Here is a 26,417-nt window from a genome sequence, read left to right as displayed (position 1 = left end):
CATCCTAATTTATGCCTTGCCGGTAAGCCTTCATTTTGTCTTCTCACTCTCATGTGAATTGCCATCATACTATTCACTCCTTCTCTCTTACCGGTGACCTTGCCAAATTAGTTGACATCAATGACAACTTAATGCCAAAATGCCAACAATTAAATCAACTTCTAACACAATAATTAAAAAATATTAAACTATTGGGTCATCTCCCCTATTTATTTATTCATATTAATCATATGTTGTATAATATTTTATACGATGTACGTTTCAATGTATAGCTATTATCTTCACTAATTGCAAGGAAGTCTCATTGGTAAAGAAGGTTTCCAAATAATTGAGTTAGATGGCAGTATGGGTTATGTTGAGGTGAATAACTACATTAGAGGATGATTATAGAGTCAAATTGAAGTTTTGTCTGTAACATTCATGAATCTCTCTTCACATCTTTTTTTCAAGATTTTTTCACACCTTGATGAGGGTTTTGAGGACTACCTGCTCATGAATTTTATTTTTTTTATATGTTTCTTTCTTGCTTGTAAATTGCCATGTCTATACCTACTCACTAAATGCACATTTATTGCACAATAACTTTGTCACTTGAGTTTTTAAATGGCTATTTCTCACATAGGTTTGAGCTGTATGGTAGATGTTGCGGTGTATGTTTTGTCTTTTGCAATATATGTTGAATGGATGTCATGCAAAAGAGAACAAATGGTGCAGAACTTTAACTGTACCAATGGGGAGGTTGGGATTCAGTGATAGTGGTGCATTTATTCCTTTTGTTGTGTTGTTCAACACATTGAACATTTGAGGAAAATAGAACCATTGGCCATGGTAGGCGAGGTTGTCTTTGAATCTCACAACGATAATGATCCTCTATTCATTAATTAATTTAATTAGTTTTGATCTAGTTTTTTGTTTTATTTTTTATTTTTCATTGCAATATATGTTTGTAACTGCAATTTTTTCATTCCTCTTGTACATGCCATTAAGTTCATAAAACCCATTCCAAAACCACTTCAATGATGAACTTTTCTCTATCATGCATCCTCCTCTAAAAGCCATAAGCTTTGCAAAAAATATATATCTCTATAATATATGTACTCTCTCTCTCTCTCTCTCTCTAAAAATATATAAAATTGAAAGGTTCATTTATAAGAAATCTTGTTAGGGGTTTTATGAGTTCAAACTCATTGTTGAAAGCCACTTAAACATAGCCCACACTACCACTTTCCCCTCCTCCCTCTTCCCTATATAGTTCCACTTTCTCCACCATTAAAAAAATTCATACTCACTTCAAAAGGTATGAAAATGAAGTCTGTGTGTTTATATATAAGCTAACGATTTTATGACATACAAAGTAGAGGCATCCTACATGTCAACATTATAGGATAGTTATACTAAGACTTAGAATAGTGGTTATATTTAACTTGAAACACCATTATAATATAAATATTTATAATAATTTCTCAAACTTATATATATAATTTTGAACCCCATTAAAATAAAAACATACCAGTTTAAGATTTTTTTATATAAAAGATAACAATTTTATATATGTATTTGTATACATATGCAACATTAAGGGTTACATATAACTTGAAACAAGATCACAACATGAATATTTATAACCCTTTTACAAACAAAGTAACTAATATATAAATTTGCATGAATAGGATAATTGTATGGGCTATGCTGAGGTGGTTGTTCACATTAGGAAAACAACAAAGATAAGCATATTAGTATTCTAAATAACATTTCAATTTAAATCACATCATATAATAGTGTTATATAAGAAAACTTTGTTCTTTCTATATAAATGGATCATCTTCAAAACAATGAGAGAAACAAAATAGGCATGCAATCTATCAGGTTTTATTAATGTGAGAATTATAGATGGCTCCCAAAAATTTGTTCACAGCTTACAATCTAGCATTGTTTTCATTCATAACCACTTGGAAAATATAATCTTGATGAGGGCATGGGGTTTGTTGATTTGTTGTTTCTTGGTGAACCTTTCTTAGCCAACTAGCCATCCATGCTTGTTGTCTCAAAATTTGTAGAACTGCTATATGAATGGACATAGCTAAAACTAATGTTAGAAAATGGTGGGCAATATTGAGGGAAGTGGATAGCTACAAAGACCTTGAACATTAAATGTTGTTATGGCAAGGGATTTACAAGATTACTCAAACACCTTTGCCTCTCTAACTCTTTACTAAAATTTTCTAATCCTTTCTCTCATTTATCTTGTTCCCATTGAATTTTAATTTCTTCTTTTTGCATTCTTTCTCTCTCCACTTTTTATATTTTGTAGCACATTAATTTTCATTGAAGATATTATTCTATTCTCATCTACTCCTTTATGTTTCTTGTCCTAATTCCTTCAATCTTCCTCAATTTAATTTGTTCTCCCTTTTTTAATTTTAAGATCTTGAATTTTCTTCTTCTTGTTTTTCTTTGATTTTTTGCTTAATTGAATCTCACAATCAACTTGCTAGTTTGATGTACCCTTCACTATATGAACATGTAGTTCTGGGAATTAGCTATGTTGGAATTCATTTGGCCTCCCAATAGCTTGTTGGATTATTTTTCATTTTTAATTTTTTCCTTAATTAAATTTTTATGAACATCTTGACCTCCTCCCAATTGAATAGCTTCACATTCTACACAATCATCATATAAATACACTAAGGTAGATGGGGCCATAGTGTTTTACAGAGATGGAATTGAAAGAATTTTCTCTTCATCCTATTTCTATTCAATAACAAGATATATAGCAGCCTCTCCAACAACAAAGATGGTCCAGGTCTAGTGCAATGGGAGGAGTTAGTGTCTCTTTGGCACATTAATATGTTGGTTTGACAAAATAGTTGTTCCGATTAGAACATATATTTCCTTTCTCAGTGGCTCAACTATTTAGTTTATGGGGTTTGCATGTGTCCCTTGCACCTCTAAATGGGGAACATTAATATTGGGTAGACAAAATATTTGATTCAACTAAAGCTTCCTCAAGGGAAAAAAAATTCAAATAGAGGTCTCATATCCTCAATTAATGCATTTGGATCTAGGGGCCAAATATGTGTCCTCTTAAAACCAAATTTTATATTGTCAATAGTCAATTATTTTTGAATTGTGAAGTTGCCAAGCATTTCCAAATATACCCTTTCAACCTCTAAATTGGGATAGTTATCCATCCATACATTTCTCTTTCACTCTTAATATATGTCTTGAAAGATGAAAAGATGCTAGCATCTACTAGCTGAAACTTATGAGATGTGCAGGTTGGTAGGGTTAGCAGGTTAATAGCAAGTATCCTTGCCTCTAAATGTTTGAGAAGGAAACATGGTGGTCATGGCCACGAAATATCAATTGGTTTCTACTAGTGGGTGAGATGCCCATAGATATAGAACAACTAAAATAGTGTAGTCAATTAAAAAAGAACTATTTATCATCCATGCATGGAGCTATGTATCCATGTAAGTGCCTAGTTTACAATTGGCAATATAATTTTTTCGTTATTTTTCTCTTAAACAAGTAAATACTAGAAATTTTCTATCAACTAGCATTCACACAACATAAAATTGCTATCCTCTCCCAGCTCATTAGTATAAGGTATGAAACACTTATGCTACCCTTTTTAGTGAGAACCCACATTGTACCTTCTACTACCTTGAATACCAATCTCACCACAATTCCAAATCTTGCAAGGCCATATGGATTAGCTACGTATGCCCCTAATAACGTGTCATATAACATTGCAACCATTATTCCTACCTAAAATTAAGTGTTTTATTTCTATCAAGTCGTTTTATAATCCTCAAAGTAATATTAAGATACCTTTTTTTAAATTTATCCACCAAGACTTACCAAGTAGTCCATCCTTCAATGGTTTTGGCATTGTTTGACATATTTACATTACTTTAGCCTTTAATTTACTATTTTAAGTCCATGGTTGATTGTAGTCATCTCGTTGCATGATTAAACAACCTTTTCATCTTCTTATTCATTCAAAATAGTTGGGGAACATTTCCTTTTCGTGTTATTTATACTAGTCAGCCTATTTTTCAACATGGTTGTTGGAAGTTTCTAATTCTTTGTTGGCCACCTACTTGAAAGTTCATTTACTTCAATAGATCTCATAGTAGCATCCACATATTAGTAAACCATTCTTTTTGCATTGAAATCCTCTTTGCTATAACAATTACAATGACTTGTATTATAGGTTTGACTTGTTGTGCAATGGGAATAACTTCATCATCTTTAGATATTTGTAACCTAATACATCTCTTGTGTGCAAGAAATTTTGTTCATTCTCTATTTACACCTTGCACATATTTTTCTTTGGGCTTTTTTCTAAATTTACATTGAATAAATTGCAAGAAGTACATATATATAATACAATTTGTAATAGTTTCTTATATGGTTATGATTCATTTATTTAATGCATGCAATAGGATGAGCATGTTTTATAGTTTATAACACAATTGGAAAAATAGATCAAAATAGTAGAAAAAATATTACTAATGGTCTTACATATTGCGGTGTGTGTGCTAAGCCAAGGAACAAAAAAGTGGCCAACAATATCATTTTTGGCTAAGAATGTAACATGATTCTGAAAATGAAAACAATGATTAACACATACATATTATGTATTGGAAATAATCTAGCTATAATGTGTATGTGTTATAACATGACATTTTATAAAATAAAAAGAAAATACAAGTTGTTGGTTTCGCATAACCTACAACTTGAACAATCCTTAAAAGACACAAATTTTCTTAATCCTTGAGTGCATTTTGGAGATTGAGATCATTTGCAAGCTCTCTCACTATATTTCTCATAATGTCACATCAATGAAAAAGGTAAATTATTTATATTTTTTCAACTTGAAAATTCCTTAAAAAACATAATTTTTCTTAATCCTTGAGTACATTTTCGAGATTAAGATCATTTGCAAGTGCCCTCATATTTTGATTAATTTTTGTAGAGCTCGAAGTCATGAATCTAGACATATATATCTTTTAGTATTTTGATCAATTTAAATATTTTTAATTAATTAAACATTGCGAGTATCTTTTTAAAGTTAAAAAAGAGGCTGATTAAAAATTAAAGAAAAAATATTAAATAATATTAAAAAAATTATTTTTCACTAGATGAGAGAATCTTCTCGAAAATGAAACCAAAGAAGTCCATGAAACCAAATCTCTCTGAGGCATATTGTCAAAAGCATGGCGACCAACATTTAAACTCCCAAATTTAACATACATATGTATAAGGGCACCCGAAACACAAATATCAAAATCCAAATCATCTTCCATTATAGAGCTGCCAACCATGGTACCAACCGTCATCTTTTCAAATAACCTCCATACAATCTCATCCCATCTAGGAACCCCACCACCTCTCTCATAGTCTGCACAACCCATTACCAAAGTAAAATGTGTTGTTGGAGTATTATTGCTGACCAGTTTATTTGATGGTTGGATTCATGGTTGTGCTGAAGCAGTGCAATTGTTGGTCATTTTGAGTCTGCAAAGATTGTGTGTATGCCTCAAAATATTTCAGAGACTTCATTTTTTATCTTTTATGGCATGATCTCAAAGGTTGTCTCATTGGTTGGTTACATATATGCTCTGCAGAGTGGGTTCCTCTATTCTCCTCTACTTCTAATTGATAGAAATGTTTGTTGTGGTTGTTTCTATGTCCAAAAGGAGATTTTTCTATGTAGCCGGCTATATATGTATGGTTTAGGACAGCTTGAAGATTATTTCTTTGTTTAACCATATATGAATGCATCAAAGTGGTTTATTTAAGGCTCATGACAGCTCTATATTCTGGCTTCTTTTTGAAGATGGAGTTGATTATGGGACAGAAGAAAAAAGTATGGGTATGAATCATGATCTCCCCTATTCTACAGATCTCATGGTAACATTTTTTTGGAATTGGTTGACCTTGGCTGTGGACTCACTTTCGTCTTCTTATAGTAGTGTTTAAACAATGACCACCCCATAATAGGCATGTCTACCTCTTTGCAATCTTTGGTCCTCCTAGAAGACCCGGACAATTGTGCTATAAAATCCTCATCCAAGGGTCTTTTTTAAAGTGGAAGGTTGCAAGGGTCTTTTTGATATGGAAGGTTGAGAACTTTCTCTAAATTTTCTACTAATTAGAGTCTGTAGATTACCCTAGGGTTCCAAAATTCTAGTCTTATGATGTTCCTCTTACATAGTAATTTAGATTAGAAAAACTTGGACGCATAGAGAAATATGAGTATATGAAAGAATTTTGGAACTTTGACCAAAGATAAGGAATGAACTTGTTTTCAACTAGGAAACTCTAGTTTATTAATTATTTATGAAAATGCAAAGTAAATGTTTTGGTGATGTTGTCACGCTATTTTTTGGCCAAATTAGCGAAATAATGATATAGTTATTAGTAAAGTCGTTGTTACCTCTCATTCAAATGAACAAGATGTCTACAGCTAATCATGCTTAGAATGAGTTCTAGTCATTGATCTGGCTTGGTACAAGCACAATTGATGGATAAGATGATATTGACCAAGTTTGAATTTTGTTGAAGTTGATGCTAGACATCCTTGACCAATATGAAGAATCCAAGTGAAAAAAACACTTTACATTTTAGTGATTAGTTCTATCAACTCTATAATATCCATCAAGGACATGTGGTGGTATAACACAACAACACAAATTGGGTTGGGCCCCTCATCTCCTACTTTATGCTAGGGTTCTATCCAATCATAGATATCATCTAGGTCTACCATGGATATAATACTTTAAGGATATTTCCTTTAGGTGAGGTCTATGCTGACAAATGTGACACATGGTAGTTAGGTCTAATAATGTGGACCTACGAGATTGGGCCTTGTGGTAAACTAAGAGCACACGCTAGGGTGACACTTGTCACCTTAGCATAATTGAGAGGAAGGCTAGCCCAAGAGGGCATGTGCTCATACACAACCAATGAGAGACATCCAAACTAGTGATAGCTAAACAAATGGTGGAGACCACAACATAACGCATTCTCAACTATAAACTTAGGAAAATTGAGAAATAAATTGAGTGATGGGCAAGCCAAAGTATCTGTAATGAGAAACAATAGTTAATAACTATGTTAAGGGATATAAGTCATGACTTAAGATGCCAGTCATGGGAAATTGTTGAGCAACGAGAAATGGAAACATCCTAAAGTAATGCTCAATACAATATAATTCATAGATAATCCATTATCTATTAAAACCCTCAATTTTGAAGTAGCTCTAAAAATGATAACTACCAACTCTCATGCAAGTGAAATAAACTTAGTTGACTAAAAGGCCAACTTGCAATGCATATGCATTTAATGAATTTATTAATTCTACCTTTTTTTCAAAACTGACTAAAGATATTTATAATATTGTCAATCCAAATAGGAAGTAAATAAAGATGACTTTTGTGAATTAGAGAGTATGCGCATAGTACAAATAAGATCGAATGTGTACAAGAAAGGACAAATCTATAGACACAAAAGTGATTTAAAGGTACAAAGTCATCACCAAATATATATGCATGTCATACACAAGATTTGAGATAGTGTTTAGATAGATTGAACCCATTCCCAAACTAACAGTAAAATAATTCTAAAATATTCATTAAAGCTATTCATCATATTTTTTAAAATGATATTAATTTATCTTACCCACAAAAAATATCAATTAATTAATCTAAATTAAATTACACTTATACATGTATATCATTTAAATTAATGCAAATTAATTTTATGAAACAAATTATTATCTTTATAAAATGTACAAGCCATGTCACATTTTCATGTAATTTTATATTTCTATAAAGCTAAACTATCATTTTAAAATTAAATAAATTTCACAAATCTTTATTTTTAATAAATAAATGCCTAGATTATTGTTTATTAAATAATACTACAAAAACTAAATAAATTTTACAATCTTTAAATTTAACAAACATAAAAATCATTTTCACATATTTTAAAAAAGTTTTTAACATATTATATATTCTATAGGACTACTAATTCAATACAATACATAAACTTCCTTGTATATATTTTAAAAACCTGTGATTAAAAAATTTAACATTTATATAATTTAAATTTTAAAAAAATTAAAATTTTCTTCTAATAATAGTTACATGCGGATTTATGGATTTGATTTTTTTCCAATATTCTCCACCTTCCTTTAAAGTCTCCCACCATTCATTACTCCCAGACAATTCCAACAACTCTAGTCTTTTCAACTGCTCCAATCCTTCCACTTTCTTCAGTTTTGGACACTCAGTTAGATAGAATTTTTGAAGGCATGCCATCGCTCCCTCCTCTAATTCGGGGAATTCCTCTAATGAATAGAAATAAGTAATAGACAAAATGCGAAGCTGTGGAAACCCCCCTGACTTTCCAAACGCCTTTGGCAATTCTCTGCACCTATTATTAATCTCGACAATTAGCGACAATTGCAGCAGATTGGGCATTCTCTGCAACTCCGGATAATCATTACACTCACAGTCCATTAATTCTAATTGCTTCAGATTTGCAAACTCGCATATCCAACTTGGCACTACAAACAAGCATAGTCGAAGACTTTCCAGATGTTTCATTGCTCTCATTTTCCCTGGAAACTCCCTAAACTCCTTTCTATTATTGCAGATTGCTAGACAACGCATCTTCACCAGCTGGGCAAGGATCCCTTCTTCTATCCTCTTCAGCTCCATCTCATTGTCAAGAAATAAGCGTAGTTTCTGAAGCTGAGTCATATTGACCAAATTATCTAACCTCGTGAATTTGTCCTCTTCTGTGCGGAAGTCCAAAAATGAGTCTAGTGTTCTCAAATTTGCTATCCTTGGCATCCGATAAATGCAGTCGGCTCTTAAATGCTGAAGATATCTAAGATCACTTATCCATGCTGGTAATGACTCACAACCATCAGGCAAAGCAAGAAACAAGAGGCGTTTTAGGTGTCTCACACACTCCGGTACCTCCTTTATCTCTGTACCCCTCAAATTCAATAATCTGAGAAGGATCATCTTTCCAAGAGACGCAGGCAATGTAGAGATGTGTGTGTAGCTCAAATCCAAAACGCGCAGTCCTCTCATAGTGGTAAACGAGTTTTCTGGAATACTTGTAATCTGCCAATTCTGAGACAGTGAGAGTGTACGGAGATAAACAGGACGGCTCTCTGAGATGGCATTGAAAACATGCAGACCTTTGTTGGCCAGTAAAATCCGACACCAGCCCATGGAATTACTTGTACGTGAAGACATCTTCTCTTGATAAGTGTATTCCCAAATCGTGCAACAAATCATGAATTTTACAGTATTTGATAAAAATATCATCATCTTTCTCATATACTTGAAGCATACACAGCTTGTCCAGTTGATCTAACCAATACCAGGCCAAATCCCACTGGTCCTCTCCTGCCGGGATGAATCCTTCCGCTATCCAAAGATTTATCAAATACTCTGCTTCTATCTTCTCATCCTCGGGGAAGAAGGATAGATATGCAAAACACGGTTTAAGGTGTGCAGGCAAAGAGTCATAACTCAGTTTCAGTATCTCCATGACAGGGTCATCGTCTCCAGTGGGAGTAACTACTCTTTCCAGCTGACTGCGCTTCCACTCCCAATTTTTAAGCGTAGTGTTGGCCAAAGATGCTGCTATCGTTTTAATAGCAAGAGGTAAATTTCCACACTGCTTTCCAATCTTCCGACCCTCCTCTTCCATGTGCTGTGGCGCTCTATTTCCTGCACTATTCGGAAATGCATAGATACAAAACAGCATCCAACTGTCTTCATCTAACAAATTTTGCATCTCATAGATTTGAGCGTTTGAATTTAAAGCAACCTGCCTATTTCTTGTAGTGACCACAATTTTACAATCTTTATCGGCTGGCAGACCAAGTTTATCGATTAGAGAATTTTCAGTAGACAGCGTCCAGAGATCATCCAGCACAATGAAAGATCTATTCCCTTGAAGATGGTCATGACTCAATTCAGCCGCTCTCTCTTCACTTACACTTTTACTATTTACACCTATGTGGGAGGCTATATCATCTTGCAAATTCTTGAGAGTATAAGATTTAGAAATAGAGAGCCAAATACAATGATCATACTTGGATTTTGCAGCTTTGTAGACATTTTGAAGAAGAAAGGTCTTCCCCGAGCCGCCCATACCAACGACGGCTATGACTTGTACTTCTGGGTCTTCCAGTAAGCCTACTATGTCTTCAACTTTGGATTGTAACCCCACTGGACGTGAATCTCTGGGCAGAAGACTAGATTTCTTCACCATTTCTGATGTACTTGTTGACGCTCCCTCGTCTGCATGAAGACCTTTCTGATGTTTTCCAACCCCCTTAAATGTCTTCCCAACCTCTTGTTGCACAGCCAAGGTAATCTCGGAGCACAGCATCTCCACATTACTGATAATTTTTAGGGCAATGACAATTCAAAAGTGTTCAGCATCAATATGGAGAGGGTAAAACGGAAAAATTAAAACATTGAATCATATTAGATTGGAAATAAACAACCTAAACAAAATAGCTAGATCTAAACGACAAAAAAGAACCCAGGCCTTACTCATTAGATGTGCTGAATTCGTAGCCAGAAATGAGTGAAGAAGAGTGGAGCGCTTCTTTCCACTGGTCAAGCCTCTCCTTGCTGAATCTGCCCTTTTCTTCATGTTTGGCGAATGCAGCTGCATAAACTCCCATGTCAGGGTAGCGGAGTTCAAAAGGCTCCACATCACAAAATATGGGAATAAAGCGAGCCTTGGTTTCCAACATGAGAAGCAGCTCATCTAGACACCACGAGGACTCCGCATTTCGCGGTGAAAAGATGGCAATCTGCAGTTTAGAAGAGTAAATGGCATTTTTTATGGCAGACTCAATTGAATCTCCCAATTCTATTTCCATATCATCAAGAAATGTCCAAAACCCCTCTTCCTCCAGCGAATCGTAAAGTGCAAAAGCCAGAGTTTCTTTGACGTCAGGGCCTCGGTGGTTGATGAATGCATCATATATTTTCTTAGATACAACCGAAGTTTCCATCTGAAAATCACTGGAAGAACTTCTGTGAGATGAGGAGGCAGACGCCATGAAGACTAAGGGCCAAAGAAAGATGGAAAATCTAAATCAGACTGATCTGGATTTTAATAATACTAGAGAAAGTTTGAAAGCTTTAAAGCAGGAGTGTGTTAAGAAAACTGGGTGGGTAGATAGGCCGAAAGATATGTTTTTCAGAGCTCGGGCAGCAAGTGGTATGTGAATCATGCAAGACATGACTTTATTTCAGAATTCAGAGTACTGAGTCAAAGATGTTTAAAGATAAGGATGAATCGTCTACAAACTTTGCTTTTCTGATTGACGACTGACCACTGAATTTTATTCCGGGGTTTTTCCCTCCCATTGAATTTTATATAAGAGAAAAAAGGATTTATTATCGACAATGTAACAGTCAAATCTCGAGTAGTGCATTCAAATTGAATGTGTGTAAGCAAGGTTATTTTTGTTGGGTATATAAAGCCCAACAGTCGCATGGATGTTTGTCTTTCCTAGAAGACTCTTCATTTTATATCTAAGATGTCTACATAAATGACTGAGTGCAGTCATGTATGCAATAGAATTGATATTGTTTAATAAGATAATTCCCTGTGTTTCCGGTGGACGTAGCCACTTAGTGGTGAACCACGTTAGACCATGTGTTGTGTGTTTTCTTTTCTGCTATTTTGATTTCGCTTCTCTGCTCATTTTAATCTCTACAATTGGTATCAGAGCCATATTGGCTTGAGCAGAGATGGAGGAAGAAGGAGAAGGTAAAATTCATAACTTCTATGGCAGTTTTACATTCCATGTAAAACTATGCTTCAAGCGTCATGTACATTGGTGGGATGGCTGGAAGAAAGAGGGGAACTCAGTAGAAGAGGAGAATCCAACGAAAAAGAAGAATGTTGGGATTCTTATTTGCTCCTCTCTTGAGCTAGCTTTGGCACTTATTGGCCAAATTATTAATGATTGGGAAGTTGTTGGCACTCGTGTGGTGAATGTTGAACCCCATGATGCCTTGGTTGGAATTTCTTGGTAGATAGATGCTGGAAAAGAAGTCGTTAAAAGATTTCAAGAGGAAGAGTGAATGCCATCGGAAACCCAAGTTGAGTCTACTATTGACTCCCAGGATAAGGAGGATGCAAATTGGTGTGAGGTAGCAGGGCAAGGAAGCTCAAGATTAATTGTGGTTTCAGAGGGCTCTGCAGATGGCATGGCCTTATCTAAGATAACGAGGCACTGCCATGAAGACTACGAGCCTATGGATTTGGATGACGTAGTACAAGATAAAAGACATTTTCTGGTTTGAAGCAGAAGCAACCATTAACAGGAGCCGAGGATAGTGGTCATTTCTTCAAGCGGTTTAAGGCGTCACAGGTAGAGAAGGGAGATATGACTCAACAATTTGATTGGATGGATGTGGATGATAGTGTCAACGTTGAGAAGAGCTGCGTGAAGGAGCAACTTGAATCAATAGTTGAGAGTAATGCTGAGATGGACATTTCCCCTACTCTTGAGGTGCCCATGGCAGCCGTAGAAACCAAAGAGCCCAAACTGGTCATGGAGGTCACTGTGAAACACAAGGATACTAAGGAGTTTCCTTGTTTTGACGGGCAAGCAAAGTATAGTGTGGAGTTGATGCCGCTGAAGGAGTGCAAGGCATGGAATGCTAGGTTGCCCAAGGTGACAGATAAAATTCTAGAACATAGTCTGAAAGACATCATTAAACTAGAGCCAATGAACCATTTTCTGTATATGGTAGATGAAAGGGACGCAAATCTAGTGAGGGAACAGGTGGCAAGATTCGTTGATTCTTCGTAGTCGTGGGTCTCGGCGTTAAGAGACAAAGACGGATTTTCGTGCCTGCAAAACAACGTGATGTCAATTTGCGGTAGAAGGTGAGAAATCGAGGATGTTGTGAGCATTGTTCAATTGTTTGTGGTTGAAGCCGATGGAGTCTTCATTGTTCCTAGGGTCGTTGTATTACAGGTTGTTTGCAGCAGAATGCTAGCGGTTTTGCATGCAACAAACTTTGGTTGTTTCGATGCCCCAACAGTTTCACCTGATAATAAGGATTTCGAGAATGTAATGGTTCTGTGCCAAAATGTAATGACATCCCAATTGATTGCAATCATTACATCTGTGGGGCTAGTTGGTTTGGAAAATATGTTGATTCAGAAGAGTATTCTGCGAGATGTCGTTGTTGGTCTTTTGCCTGTAGATTCTTAAAGACAGCTTTAAACAGGATTTGGAAACAAGAGTCATGAGGTATTTTTGGAGAGAGAAGTGAGGCGTTATGAGAATAATGGATATTGTGTATTATATGATTTCCTTTCGTTATTTGAAACTGTTGCGTTTGCGGTGTCAGAAGTGTCGGTTGGTGTATGTGAGAGGGAAGAAAGTAAGATGTCAATGATAGTGTGAATGAACAATGACTCTTCCTCCTTGTATGCCGCAAATATTCTGGGTACTATTCCCAGCCATGCACTCCCATCGCCTTGCATGCTATTGAGTGTGGGTCAGGCTTTTGATGGTACACATAATGTATCAATTTTACAAAATGATGAAGCTTGGAAGGTGAATATATGCCTTTAGGGTTCTGATCTTGAACATGTATAGCTATGCGGCAACCTAGAAGCTTTGAATGTGCCCTCAACAAAGACACCTGTAGTGCTATTTTGGGAGGGTAAAATTATTGGCAACAGGAACTACAAGGAAATTCGAGTGTTACAAGCGCAGGGGCATTGTATGCGAGTAAGATTGGATTTGGCGGCCATGCAAGGAGGGAAGCCTACGAATTTGTGGAATGTAAGTGTGATAAATACTATGGCACTTGTCCAGACCGAACATGAAATATCAAAGCATAAGAGCTTTGCATTTGATTTAGGGCTTGAAGAAGGTGATAATCATTACTGGCCGATGAAGCTGGGGGACATCATGACAACGTGTGTATTGGGTGATAGATTTTGTTTCGTGGAAACAGGCAATGATAGGCAAATTTTAGTGATAGGACGGTCTTTTGAGTCTAAGTATGTTGCAACTATGGTGGCCCAAACGATCAAGTAGGATGGTGTCACTTCGTTTTACACTGGGTCTACTTTGCCAGTGCAAAGGGCTATGATTGTAACAATCTCGGAGTTGGCTTAGTATGCTCAGTTCAAGGAGAGCTTTCTTTCACATCATTCAATGATGGATGGACTCGGTACTCATGAGACTGTGAGTTTTGATACTAGATTTGTGGTGGTTGTGGTTTCGAATCCTGAGAATGTGGTGAGCATATGTACGACACCTGCGGCAGTGTCGTTTGGTAAGCAATATGTTGAAATCAATTGGCCTGAGTATTATATTGGGGTTCTGACTTTTGACGACAAGGACCAAGCCGAGCCTAGTTGTGAAATTCTCATACAAAATAAGGTTTTTTATTTTTCTCCTCTGGTAGATAAGGTAGATCTCATGATATCTAAGAAAGATGACAATCTTTTAGACATTTTGTTAAGGGGGAGCACAAGCACAGGAGTAGATAGTGGTGTTTCTGATTATGGACTTATTGGAAAGTTTGTTGCAAGAGAAGATGCTCAGTGGTTAAGTTTTCTTTAGTTTGACGTACTTTGGAGAAGATTAATCCGAACCATGCATGAACAAGAGTTTGCGAAGTGAAAATCTTGCAGATTGGGTGCAATGTAGGTTTAGGAAAGGAAGTAGGGATGTTACACTGCATGGTTGTGCCGAGTGGACTTCATGGGTGAGATTGTTGGGTATATGAAGCCCAATAGTTACATGGTTGTTTGTCTTCCCCAAAAGACTTCATTTCATATCTAAGATGTCTATATAAATGACTGAGTGTAGTCATGTATGCAGTAGAATTGATATTGATTAATAAGATAATTCCTTGCGTTTCTGGTGGATGTAGCCACTTAGTGGTGAACCACGTTAAAACTTGTGTTGTGTGTTTTCTTTTCTGATGTTTTGTTTTCGCTTCTCTACTCGTTTTAATCTCTACAATTTTCTATACGAGTTTTCAATTCAACCTTTACTTTTCTATGAGTTTCATTTCAAACTTTCCTTATTTGTGAGTTTTCATTTTCAAATTTTATTTTTAATAGAGGCCACACAATATTCTTTATGCAGTTTCTACTCTTTCAGTCATTTTTGACTAGGGGAAAAATCTTGTTTACTTATCTTCATCATGAGGTTTGCGTTCACAAATTCAACTTTCTCAGATTTGCTTTGTTTAACAAACATGAATCATCTGTTTGTTGAGTTTAGTGGGAAGACCATCACAGATTGTATGTAGGTAAGGGAGAAAAATCAATTATAATTTGAACTTTATTTCATATAAGAGGAAAAATGACATATTATTTTCAAATGTAATTTCTTATTAAATTTTAATTTTTTAATTTTTTAAGAAGAAATAATTTTTTAAATATTATAAATTATATGATAGTTATTAATCATGTTACGTTGTAAGTTATTTATAAATAAGTTTATAAACATAGAATAATTTTTTTTCATTCGTAAGGAAATTGTTAAATGATGACATTCATTTTTGAATACTAGCATCATTCATTTCCAAAAATCTATCACAATCTCTAAATTCATATTTATTATTTTCATTAAACCAATCCAAATGAACACACACACATGATCTATAAGTAGTCAAAAGAGAAAATCTAAAATTTTATGACAAATTCATAAAATAGATTGCATTAGCATCACATCATCAATACAGAGCATATTGCATGCTTGGTTGTTGTTCTCAAATCTTAGAGTGTAACTGAACAAAACTTGATCTTCATGACCTAACAAATTCCCTAAAGATGTTTATAAACATTGAAAGACCTTAAATAAATTTAGATAGAGAAATTAAAGTGAGCAAATTTTAGACTATAGATTTATGTAAGATCTAATCTATAAGCTATAAATTCATATCTACACATTTAATTACACTGAGATGCCTTCTACAATGACATAATGATAGACTATAACTGACGCTGACAGTTACGCTAAATTTTGGAAATCTAAAAAGAAATTAACTTAAAAAGAAAACTTTTGTCAATGATTGAGTCTAACAAGCTTTGATATTTCATCACCAATTTCTTTGGTGCACACAAACACTGCCAAAACAAACACAACTGCCCTTATTAGACCCCACTACAGTGGAATCAACAAGTGTGAATGGAACTTTTAGGGGCAGTAACAGTAAAGCAGACCTGAGAAAGATTATGGGAGGAGATTCCATAACAGTGGTACCAGATAACACATGCTCCTCACTAACATCCCATCACCCGTAAGTCAAGGGTTGTGAGAATTTTATTGGCCCGATTAGAAGAGAATCATACCCACTTCAATTTAAGTGCTTACACATTTTCCATTTTTTTCGCCGTGAAAGATATGTTTGATAGAGTTGCCTACGGTGCCTCAAATTACACGTAGCCAGGAAAATATGTTTTTCTCTGCACAACTTGACTTTGTTTCACACCTGACATGGCAAGTAGTCTGTTAATGATGAAAATGCTGAAATGATCAACATCCATGATGTGAGAGATATCTATGCAAAATGGCAAGTAGTCTGTTAATGATGAAAATGCCGTAAATTGTAAGCAAGGCCACTTCATTTTCTCTATGAAATTTCCTTTTCAAACATTAAATGTGCACAGAATTTTCTATACATGGTTGGTTCCTCCCCCTTTCAAATGATTTTTTGGTCCAAAGATGAGAAGAATTATTAAGCGAAAAATCCCCAGGTCTATCTTCATCGTGACGTTTCAATTTGAGTCCACACATTTAATTTTATTGCTGGCTTGCTTATTTATTTATTCGTATAATTCAAATGCTGTGCAAACTTTCATATGGTGTACGTTTCAGTATATAGCTATTTATCTTCGCTAATTGCAAGGAAGTTTGGCTTATGTTGACGTGGTTATCTGCATTAGAGGACGTTCACATGTCGGCAAGCTTTTTGACCACACCTTATCAAAATTCTAAACCTGAAAGGCATCGCCATGCATACCTCCTCATTTCTCCCTCTTCGGCAGAGACGTCAAATCCCAAGATTTGCATTGCGTAAGGAGTTTTGTTGACAGCTTAGATGATTTTCACATTCAATAAATGCATCTGAATGCATGAGGTTCTCCTATGTTTAGATTTGTTTGTCCTCGTATGTTTAGAACTGAGTCAAATACTATTTTTAAGACTAAATTGGTAGTCACTTTTTTTTTTTTCATTATATATATACTTTTCTCTTGATGATTCAATCAATTAGAAATAATACAATTTTTATTTTTTTATTTTTTTTTCTTGTCATACGCATACAAAGAAAGAAATCATTTATTCAATAATTTGTGATTAAATGTGATGGTGTATATTTCTGATCTAATATTCATTCAGTATAGTGTAAGAGTTCTGTTTCATTTAATTGCTATCAGAGTAGGTTAAAACATTCTTTTTTCCTTTGTGCAAATAGCAATTTTTTCTCAAAAAAACAATGAAGTTGATAACTGGATTCATATTAGAGCTCTAATAGATTCTGTATACACCTAAAAAATGGTCTGAAGATGATTAATTAAATAAGCAATTATTTAATTAATCCACCTTCCCAGTTTAATTGAATTCATTAGCAATTTGATTAAATTCTCTCATTCATCTACGTATTAATAAATCTAAGGATTTATTTAATAGGTTCATTTCAATAGTCCCATTTGATTAATTAATCCAAATTAATTACTCATACCCCCATTTAAATTCATTTCTTCTAATCCCCTAATTAATTAAAACAAATCAATTTATGAGTTTGTTGAAAGTTAATTAGCTTTTTCCTCTTATTTAAATTTTTATATTCAAATTACCCACATGCCTCCTAACTTCTAACCACCTAACCTAACCATACCCTAACCTAACCCATTCCACCTAACCTTGGATTTAACTAACTGTATCCTAACCTCTTCATCCTAACCACCTTAAACTAACCTCCTATTCTGTGGATATTCTCCCCTTGAGACACATGAAACTTATGCCACATGTCTCCTCCCTTGGACACTTGCCCTCTTATGAGCAAGGCTCCTTGAACACTTGTCACCACAGAGATGACAAGTGTTCCTCCCTCCAACCTCCTCCAATTTCACCCTTGATATCTTCAGACTCAATCTTGACTGTTGATTCCTGCCACCTCACCCCTGGCCTTGGAAATCCTATAAATATCCCCCATTTTGGAGCACAAAAGATCCCCATCTCATATCATTTTAAGCATTGTTATTATAGGCATATTCATTTTAGCATATCATTTAAGCATTGTTATTATAGGCAATTGCATCTTAGATCTAGCTTAATTTGATCATTGTCTAGCATAATTGTTAAATCATGTAGCTTAATCAATCTCTATTCTAGCTTAATTGCATATCATTAGCTTAATTAGATTCTTTGATAAATCTAGCACAATCAATTTCATCTATCTGGCATATCATATCATTTTAAATCCTCCATCTAGGTGTACCTGAGTGTAACTGAACAAAATAGGGTCAACTACTATCTCCTCCACTTCCATCAGAAAATATAAGGCACACTCAAACCTGTGAAGCCAGTTGGAGACGATACCCCATACCTACCCAGTGAAGTCGTTGGGATTGCTTATCCGGATCTGAGAGAAAATCCACACTCGCATCTCTTAGGAGGCGATAGGTCGCTTTGTCATGGTTTATCTTTCATTTTATTTCAATTCGCTAACCATGCTTGTAATTATCTATTGAGTGTTTGTGTTGGAGCTGTAGGTACCCTACTTCACACACATGACATTTCAGCACCCACCATGCTGGAAATTTAATTTCTTCGCCTCTCTCATCATCAAATCTTCAATCTCGCAAGTTTCTGGTCAGGCCTGTTTCAGAATCTTATACGAGTACCTTAAATTTATCGTACGAGTTTCTTTGTGCACTCGTACGGGTATGTGAGAATGCTCATACGTGCAGGTGAGAGTACTCGTACACGTTTCTTCTTTTGTGTTTTCAAAACAGATTGCATTTTAGGGTTTTTATGCTTCAATTTGGCTATTAGTAATGCTAACCCTGGTCTGTTTATGATTTTTCTAGCAACCTAACTGGTTTTTGTAGGATGATTGTCAAAGATAATGCTTGCCAAAGCTTCATTTCATCAAAACAACATGACTACTAATGTATCTATTTTGCAGGTTGCCTAAAGAAAATCAACAAGACTTTGTGTATTCTTAAGTTGTCTAAGCACACTTAGTTTGCTAATGGTAAATGAATATCTTGTTTTCTATGTTTGAAAAGTTGTCTAAAAGGTAAGAGAGTATGCTCTTGTCCATTTGGACAATCAGAAATCTTGACCCTTGAAGCGCTTCTATGTTTGAGATTTGATTACCTTTAGCAGGCCTGTCACAGTGGGAAAAAGTAATCACCCTGCGAGAATGACCCAAATGAGTACATCTAGACTTAAGCTTTCTAACTCACTCTAAAACATAGGCCTCTCAAGATTAAAGTCTTGGAGGATAGAATTATTTGAGTTTTCTCTTTTGAGATCTCTCATATAGTACATTTAGTAGGGCCTCACGGTCTCAATCACACTTGCGTGACTACTTCTTGTTTCGGTACCTTGTTGGGCTATAGGCCTCAATTACACTTGTACGACTACAAGGGGTAATTCCAAATAAAAATCCTTACTATGAACCCTAAGATAGAAGCTACCTAATTCACCTCCGAAAGGGGGATAATCTTTGTGCAAGAGAGATAGTAACTCTCCCAAGACACTTGCCATATTGTGGCCCCATTAGCGTTTGGAGTCAGATAATATGACGTTGAGAATCCATTGCATGAGACTCAATGGTCATATTTTGATTAGCTATTTGGTATGTACCTAAGTTTGCAAGAAAAAGGTTTTCTCTCTCAGCCAACTTCCTTAAGATTTAGTGTGCTATGCTTGAGGTCACTTATCATATCACGTGTTTGTTGTGTTTTTCATCCCTAGATCAAAAAATGAGACATCTAAAACTAGAAAATAGAATCAAAACATCATAACTTCATTGATCAAAAATTTGTCCAAAGTGAAATTTTTGTCTCTATCTTGTCCTTAGTCATACGAGCTTCCTAGTTTGTTGTACGAAAAATCTAGTTTATTGTTTGGTTCTATGGGAATTGTCATACGAGTCAGATTAGCAAAGGATTTTGTGTTATCATTTGTTGTTTGGTTATGTGAGAAGTGTCATACGATTTTAGGCCTTTGTCATGTGAGATTTCTAGTTTACCGTATGGGTTTGCCTAAATTGTTGTTTGGGACTGTGTAAATTGTCATACAGATTTTTGTCTCTGCTAGTCTAGAGTTGTCTTCTTGCATGTCTTTTTCAGATCTGCCATGTTTGCTCGATCAATTTACAGTGAGCATAAACACCTGATATCTATCATTTCATGCTTAGGTTATCTTCTTGGTTCGCTTGGTCAAGTTATCTTTTGTCAAATTGGATTCTAGAACTAGACACTCCATGATTTTCAAGTATTCACCCTCAACAAGTTCAAGATCTAATATCCCAAAGTGCATTATCACCCTCTTTGATAAACCGATCACTCGAAACATAGTTTCTCATTAGGATCTATTATCCTCTATCACAAAACTACAACGTTTGGTCAGGATAACCCTATCCCACATCGTAGGATATATAGTTCCTATTGGACTTGGTTTTATCAAAATCATCATCATTGCACTCCAAAAACCGAAGATCAAAAAACTTGCAAACTTTCAAACACTTAAATTATCTTTTCTTTTCATATCTGTCTATCATATCTACATTGACAGTTGGTCACTTATTGAAATACATTTTAGACAATTGGATACTTGCACAATATTCAACACACGTGTATGTCTGTTTTAACTAGAACATAGAAGCGAAAGACTGTTGAAATGGAAATGAAAGCATTTGAAATGACTAAAGATTATAGGAACATGGAATACCAAAATGAAATACAAGAAGAGGAAATAACAAAACAAGACCTCAGAGAAATCAAACAAGATCCTAAATTCGATAAATTTATGGAAAAAATATTGGAGGGAGAATAAGAAAAATACTTCCTAATGTTAGAAAAAGTTGGTGCTACACTCCCCCAAGATTTTGATGTTAGCAAATTAGGACAAAAGAGAAGTGACCCTTCCCATGGTAATGAACGACATGAAGAGATTACCGGTCACCAAAAGGATGACGTATCAATACTTGATAACACAAGAACCAACGAGGAAACTTCCATTCCCAAAAGGGATGACGCATAAATTCCCAACAAAGGTAAATATAATGAGGACACAAGAAAGGGTTGAGGTGATAAAAGAAGAGATCAAGATCATACTAGAACACAAATTCAGGGTTATAAAAGAATAAATCATGTTGATAATCCTATCACAGCTTTTACACAATAAATACAAACACTGCAAACACAGATTCAAGATATGCAAAGAGGAAATGTTAGAAGATACTCACCTCAAGAAATATGTCCTTACCCATTTGACATAAATCTAAACATGATACCATTTCCTACAGATTGTGAAACTCATGGACATGATAAATATGATGGAAGCATTGATCCCCACGATCATATATGAGAATTTTGAAGGACGAGTATGGAGATTTCACATGAGAATACCTACTTGATGAGATTATTTCCAAAGAGCTTAAGTGGGCTAGATATGGAATGGTTCTCCAAATTTCCACCTGGAATCAAATCATTCTTAGAATTGGTGGATAAGTTCTTTTCATAATACTCTTAGAACATACAACATGAGGTCACAATGCTAGACCTATGTAATGCTAAACAAAAGAGTGGAGAACCATTCATTTCATTTGTACACAGATGGAAGCGGTAAGCTTCATGATATCCACGTAGGGTGCCAAAATATGAGAAAATGGATATATTCATCGATAACCTAAATGATCAAATGAGTTATCATCTAAAAATGAAAGGCCGTCAAAGTTTTGGAAAGATCATTGATAATGGAATTAGAATGGAGGAAGCCATGGTAAAGAAGGGTGATTTGAAGATATACAAAGAAGAAGCTCATCCTCCTATTTAACAACAACAATAATGATAAGCCAAAATTTTGAAATAGAAATCATAATGTCATCAACGATGGAATAGTGGATAACAACAATGTGAAACCAAAGCAACTGGTTTTCAATCTATCTAGTCACTCAGTAGTGGCTCAACAAAACAACAATCACCAAAAATGAACTTTCGACAATTTCTTTTGAAGGAGATTTACAAACATTGGTGAACCAATTGGATCCACATTAAAGATGCTTCTCGCAAATAAATTGATTACTTTTCCAGGAGGAATAAACTATGAACCTTAAGTAAAACCCTCTTGGTAGAATGGCAATCATTATTGTGATTCCCTTTGTAACAAGGGACACCACACAAATAATTGTTAGTGATTGAAACATGTCATCCAAGATTTCATTGATAATGGAGTGATAACCGTGGATGGACATACGACAAACGAATCTCATACAACTTTCAAAACTCCACTTCCTAACTATGAGAAGGGTGAATCATTAACATCACATAATGGTAAAGGTAAAGAAAAGGTGAATTATGTGCATGTATATGATAATGTAGTAATTGTGATTGTGGTTAAAGAAAAGCAACATCAAGAACATGCTCATGTTATCACAAGAAGCAAAGTTAACATTTTTTTTCCAGATCCTACAACTAACACACCATCTACTACAAAACAATATACTCTAGTGGATCAATTATAGAAAACTCGTATGAAAATATCCATCTAATAACTTTTAAAGCTTTCACTTACACACAAAGAAATTATTCAAAGAGAATTAGTAGATACAACTGTGTCCAAAGATCTTGATATAGATCAGTTCCAAAATATGGTGGGACATCTCATAACCCCTCATTACTTATCATTCACCGAAGAAGATATGTCCTTGCAACATCCCCATAATTCTCTCTTGCATATTAAAGTCCTCATTCATAAGAGGCATGCTAAATGTATCCTAATAGATGGGGGCGCTGGCTTAAACATTTTCTCATTGAGTCTTGTCCATGCTCTAGGTTATTTTGAAGATGCAATTGATCCCTAGAAAAATATCACCATCAAAGCATATGATGAAGAAGAGCATTCCTCTAAAGGAATTGTGATATTACCCATCAGAGTGGGACCTTTGTAGAAAGACACCGCATGCCAAGTTTTAGACTTGGACTTATCATACAACATACTCTTGGGAAGACCCTGGATACATGACATACAAGTTGTTCCATCAACATATCATTAGTGCTTAAAATTTACCTACAATGGATAGGAAATCACAATCTCTGTAGATTCAAATCCATTCTAGTATTGTAGTAATCTCAAACCATCTCAAGAAGTCATTGTTCCTCATAATAGGGAGGCATCATCTTCAAACACACCATCCAAAGGAAAATCATTTGCCTTAATTTTGTCAAGTATATGAAAACAAATGCAGTTAAGAGATCAAAGGAACAAAGAATAGTCAATATCACAACTACCACTTTCTCCTAAATCCTATGTAAAACCATCAAACTCTAAACAACAACCAATTGTGAAACATCTTCCAATATTTGATGGAGCATTTGTTAGTGCTGGGACCTTATAAGAAGAAACATAAGACAAGGAATTTGCTCCAGTGGCTATACAAGGATGAAGAAGTCCAAGAAAAGATCAACAATGTCAGAATACCCACTGAAAAATATGGAAAAGGATTTAACATTCTTAAAAAAATGGGATATACTAGAACAAGTCCTGTAGGAAAAAGAAAAGAAGGTATCTCAGAAACTATCCAACCTCATACGCAGCAAGCTACAAACAAATCCGGCTTAGGGTATGGACAAGTTACTCTACCAAAGGACATATCTTCTAGCCAACAACAAGAGGAACATGAAAACATACAAGAACAACTTGCAATTGAAAGGGAAGAAACATCTGCCAAGCAACAAGAACAAATAAACATGAAATGACAAAAGAATCAAGCTCCTAATCAACAAGAAAAACAAACTAATGGAACCTCCCAAGAAGTATTAACTCTCAATCAAAACAAACAAGAAGTTGGTACAAATGACAGAGAGTTGATAGCAAGGTTAACAAAACTCAATCTCAGCCCAAAAGAAGTTGAATATGAGAGAATAAAAGATATGGAAAGCAAAACAGAAGAAACAAATCAAATGCTATATGAACAAATTTGCAGATTGCAAGCAGCAAGTGAGACAGATTCTAATGAACGGGAATGGGATTTCTATCATTCTGAAGAATTAGCTGAAGAAAATTGCTTTGAAGAAGATGTAGGAATCGATGCAATTCATACGTATGCAAGGAAAACATTAGGAACTAGACCACTTGAATTAGAATCACATTCGACTGACTTGGACTTAATCAAGGATGATTAGGAGCTCCTTATGCGAGGTCATTCTGACGAGAGTACCATTTTAGACATTGACATACATATCAAAATCTTTGACAGCTCTATCATGACCCTAATTACCCTTGAAAAATGTCAACCTGAAGACCTCTTACCTCTAATCCACCTTGAACTTATTGATTGGGAAAATGAAAGACATACTGCCATGGAGACCTTTCCTAACGACCATGCCTTATCCTTATATCTTAATGCAATCGAACCCGCAACAAATTTCACTAGGAATTTCAACAACACATGTTCTAGTCAAGTGGGTGCCAAATCTCCCTATCACAAAAGTGAAAATAAAGAAAACAATATGAGGTCTAATGTTGAAAACCATTCATTGGCAACATTAGACTGTGAAAAAGTAAAAACAAAGGATGCATCTGATAGTAAAAACCTCCTCGAGGTGCCAGAAGATGGGAGATTTGACACCTTACCTAAGCACTATCAAGAAAGGTCATCCATTTTGATCGAACCAACAAAGCCAATTAACATTGGCACAACAAAGAAACCAAAGATTCTACATCTAGCAACTTCTCTATCAGAGCAAGAAATGCAACAATATATGGAATTTTTCAAATGATGCCAAATCAGTTTGGCCTTGTCATATGCAGACTACCAGGGTTGGATCCATATCTTATTATGTATCACTTAAATGTTAGTCTAGGAGCCAAACCAATTAAACATAAATTAAGGAAAATGCATCCTCATATCGCTCTTCTTGTCAAAGCATAATTAAAGAAATTAAAGGATGTAGGATTCATCAGAGTTGTAGCATATCCTCAATGGGTATCAAACATCATTCTTGTTTCCAAACCAGATAAAAGTATCAGAGTATGCACAAACTTCAGAGATCTTAATAATGCATGTCCAAAGGATAACTTTCCTTTGCTTCACATTGATATCATTATGGATTTAACTACTGGACACTCCATGTTTCCTCTAATGGATGGTTTCTCCGAATACAATCGGATTTAAATAGCACCTGAAGATCAAGAAAAGATAGCTTTAACATATCCATGGGGTACTTTCTGCTGGAACGTCATGCCTTTTGGACTAAAGAATGTAGGTGCTACATATCAGAGAGCTATGACAGCGATATTCCATGACACGATGCATACATTCATGGAAGACTATGTGGATGACATATTGGCCAAATCATACAACAAAGAAGACCATATAGGAATACTAGACAAGATCTTTGACAGGTTAGAACAGTACAAGCTATGACTCAATCCTAAGAAATGTGCCTTTGGTGTTACTTCAAGTAAGTTATTGGGATACATTGATTCAGATTGGGGTATCGAAGTTGATCTAGCTAAGGTCAAATAAATCATGGAAATGGAATCTCCTAGGAATATTAGTTAACTAAGATCACTCCAAGGAAGACTACAGTCAATCAGACGATTTGTTGCTTAGCTAGTAGATAAATGCCAACTATTTACTCATCTATTGCACAAAAATGTTAATTTCAAGTGGGACCATCAATGCGAGGACACATTCAATAAGATCATGGCCTATCTCAAGCAACCACCCATCCTAATGTCACCAATTATAGGAAATCCATTGTTATTATATGTATCAACCACCGAAGTATCATTAAGAGTGCTGCTTGTACAAATGAAAATGAAGGAAAAGAACGAGCCATCTACTACATTAGCAGAATATTAGTGGGATACAAGATTAACTATTCACCAACAAAAAAAGAATGGTTGGTGGTAGTGTTTTCGTCTCAAAAATTAAGACACTATCTACTATCTCACTCCATCAAGTTGATTGCTGAAATAGATCCATTGATGTATTTTCTCAGCAAGGTGACATTGATAGGAAGACTAGCAAAAATGATCATGATCCTGAGCGAGTTTGATATTGAGTATGTGGACAAAAAATCTATCAAGGGGCAAGTCATTACCGACCAACTAGCAGAGGCAC

General features: G+C 35.2%; 2 protein-coding genes across 2 annotated transcripts; both read right to left on the bottom strand.

Annotated features, from left to right (window-relative positions):
* Positions 1-9,264: 9,264 nt before the first annotated feature.
* LOC131860027 (probable disease resistance protein At1g58390) lies at positions 9,265-10,431 on the bottom strand. Its single transcript, XM_059214372.1, has one exon. The coding sequence runs from the start codon at positions 10,429-10,431 to the stop codon at positions 9,265-9,267; it is 1,167 nt and encodes a 388-aa protein (XP_059070355.1).
* Positions 10,432-10,594: 163 nt separating this feature from the next.
* On the bottom strand, positions 10,595-11,116 carry LOC131860026 (probable 2' cyclic ADP-D-ribose synthase BdTIR). The gene has a single exon (XM_059214371.1). The coding sequence runs from the start codon at positions 11,114-11,116 to the stop codon at positions 10,595-10,597; it is 522 nt and encodes a 173-aa protein (XP_059070354.1).
* Positions 11,117-26,417: the final 15,301 nt, after the last annotated feature.

The sequence above is a fragment of the Cryptomeria japonica genome, chromosome 11 (genome assembly GCF_030272615.1).
Source record: "Cryptomeria japonica chromosome 11, Sugi_1.0, whole genome shotgun sequence".
NCBI classification, from domain to species: domain Eukaryota; kingdom Viridiplantae; phylum Streptophyta; class Pinopsida; order Cupressales; family Cupressaceae; genus Cryptomeria; species Cryptomeria japonica.
The sequence above is the reverse complement of the archived record's forward strand: the minus strand, read 5'-3'. Positions and strand labels throughout refer to the sequence as shown.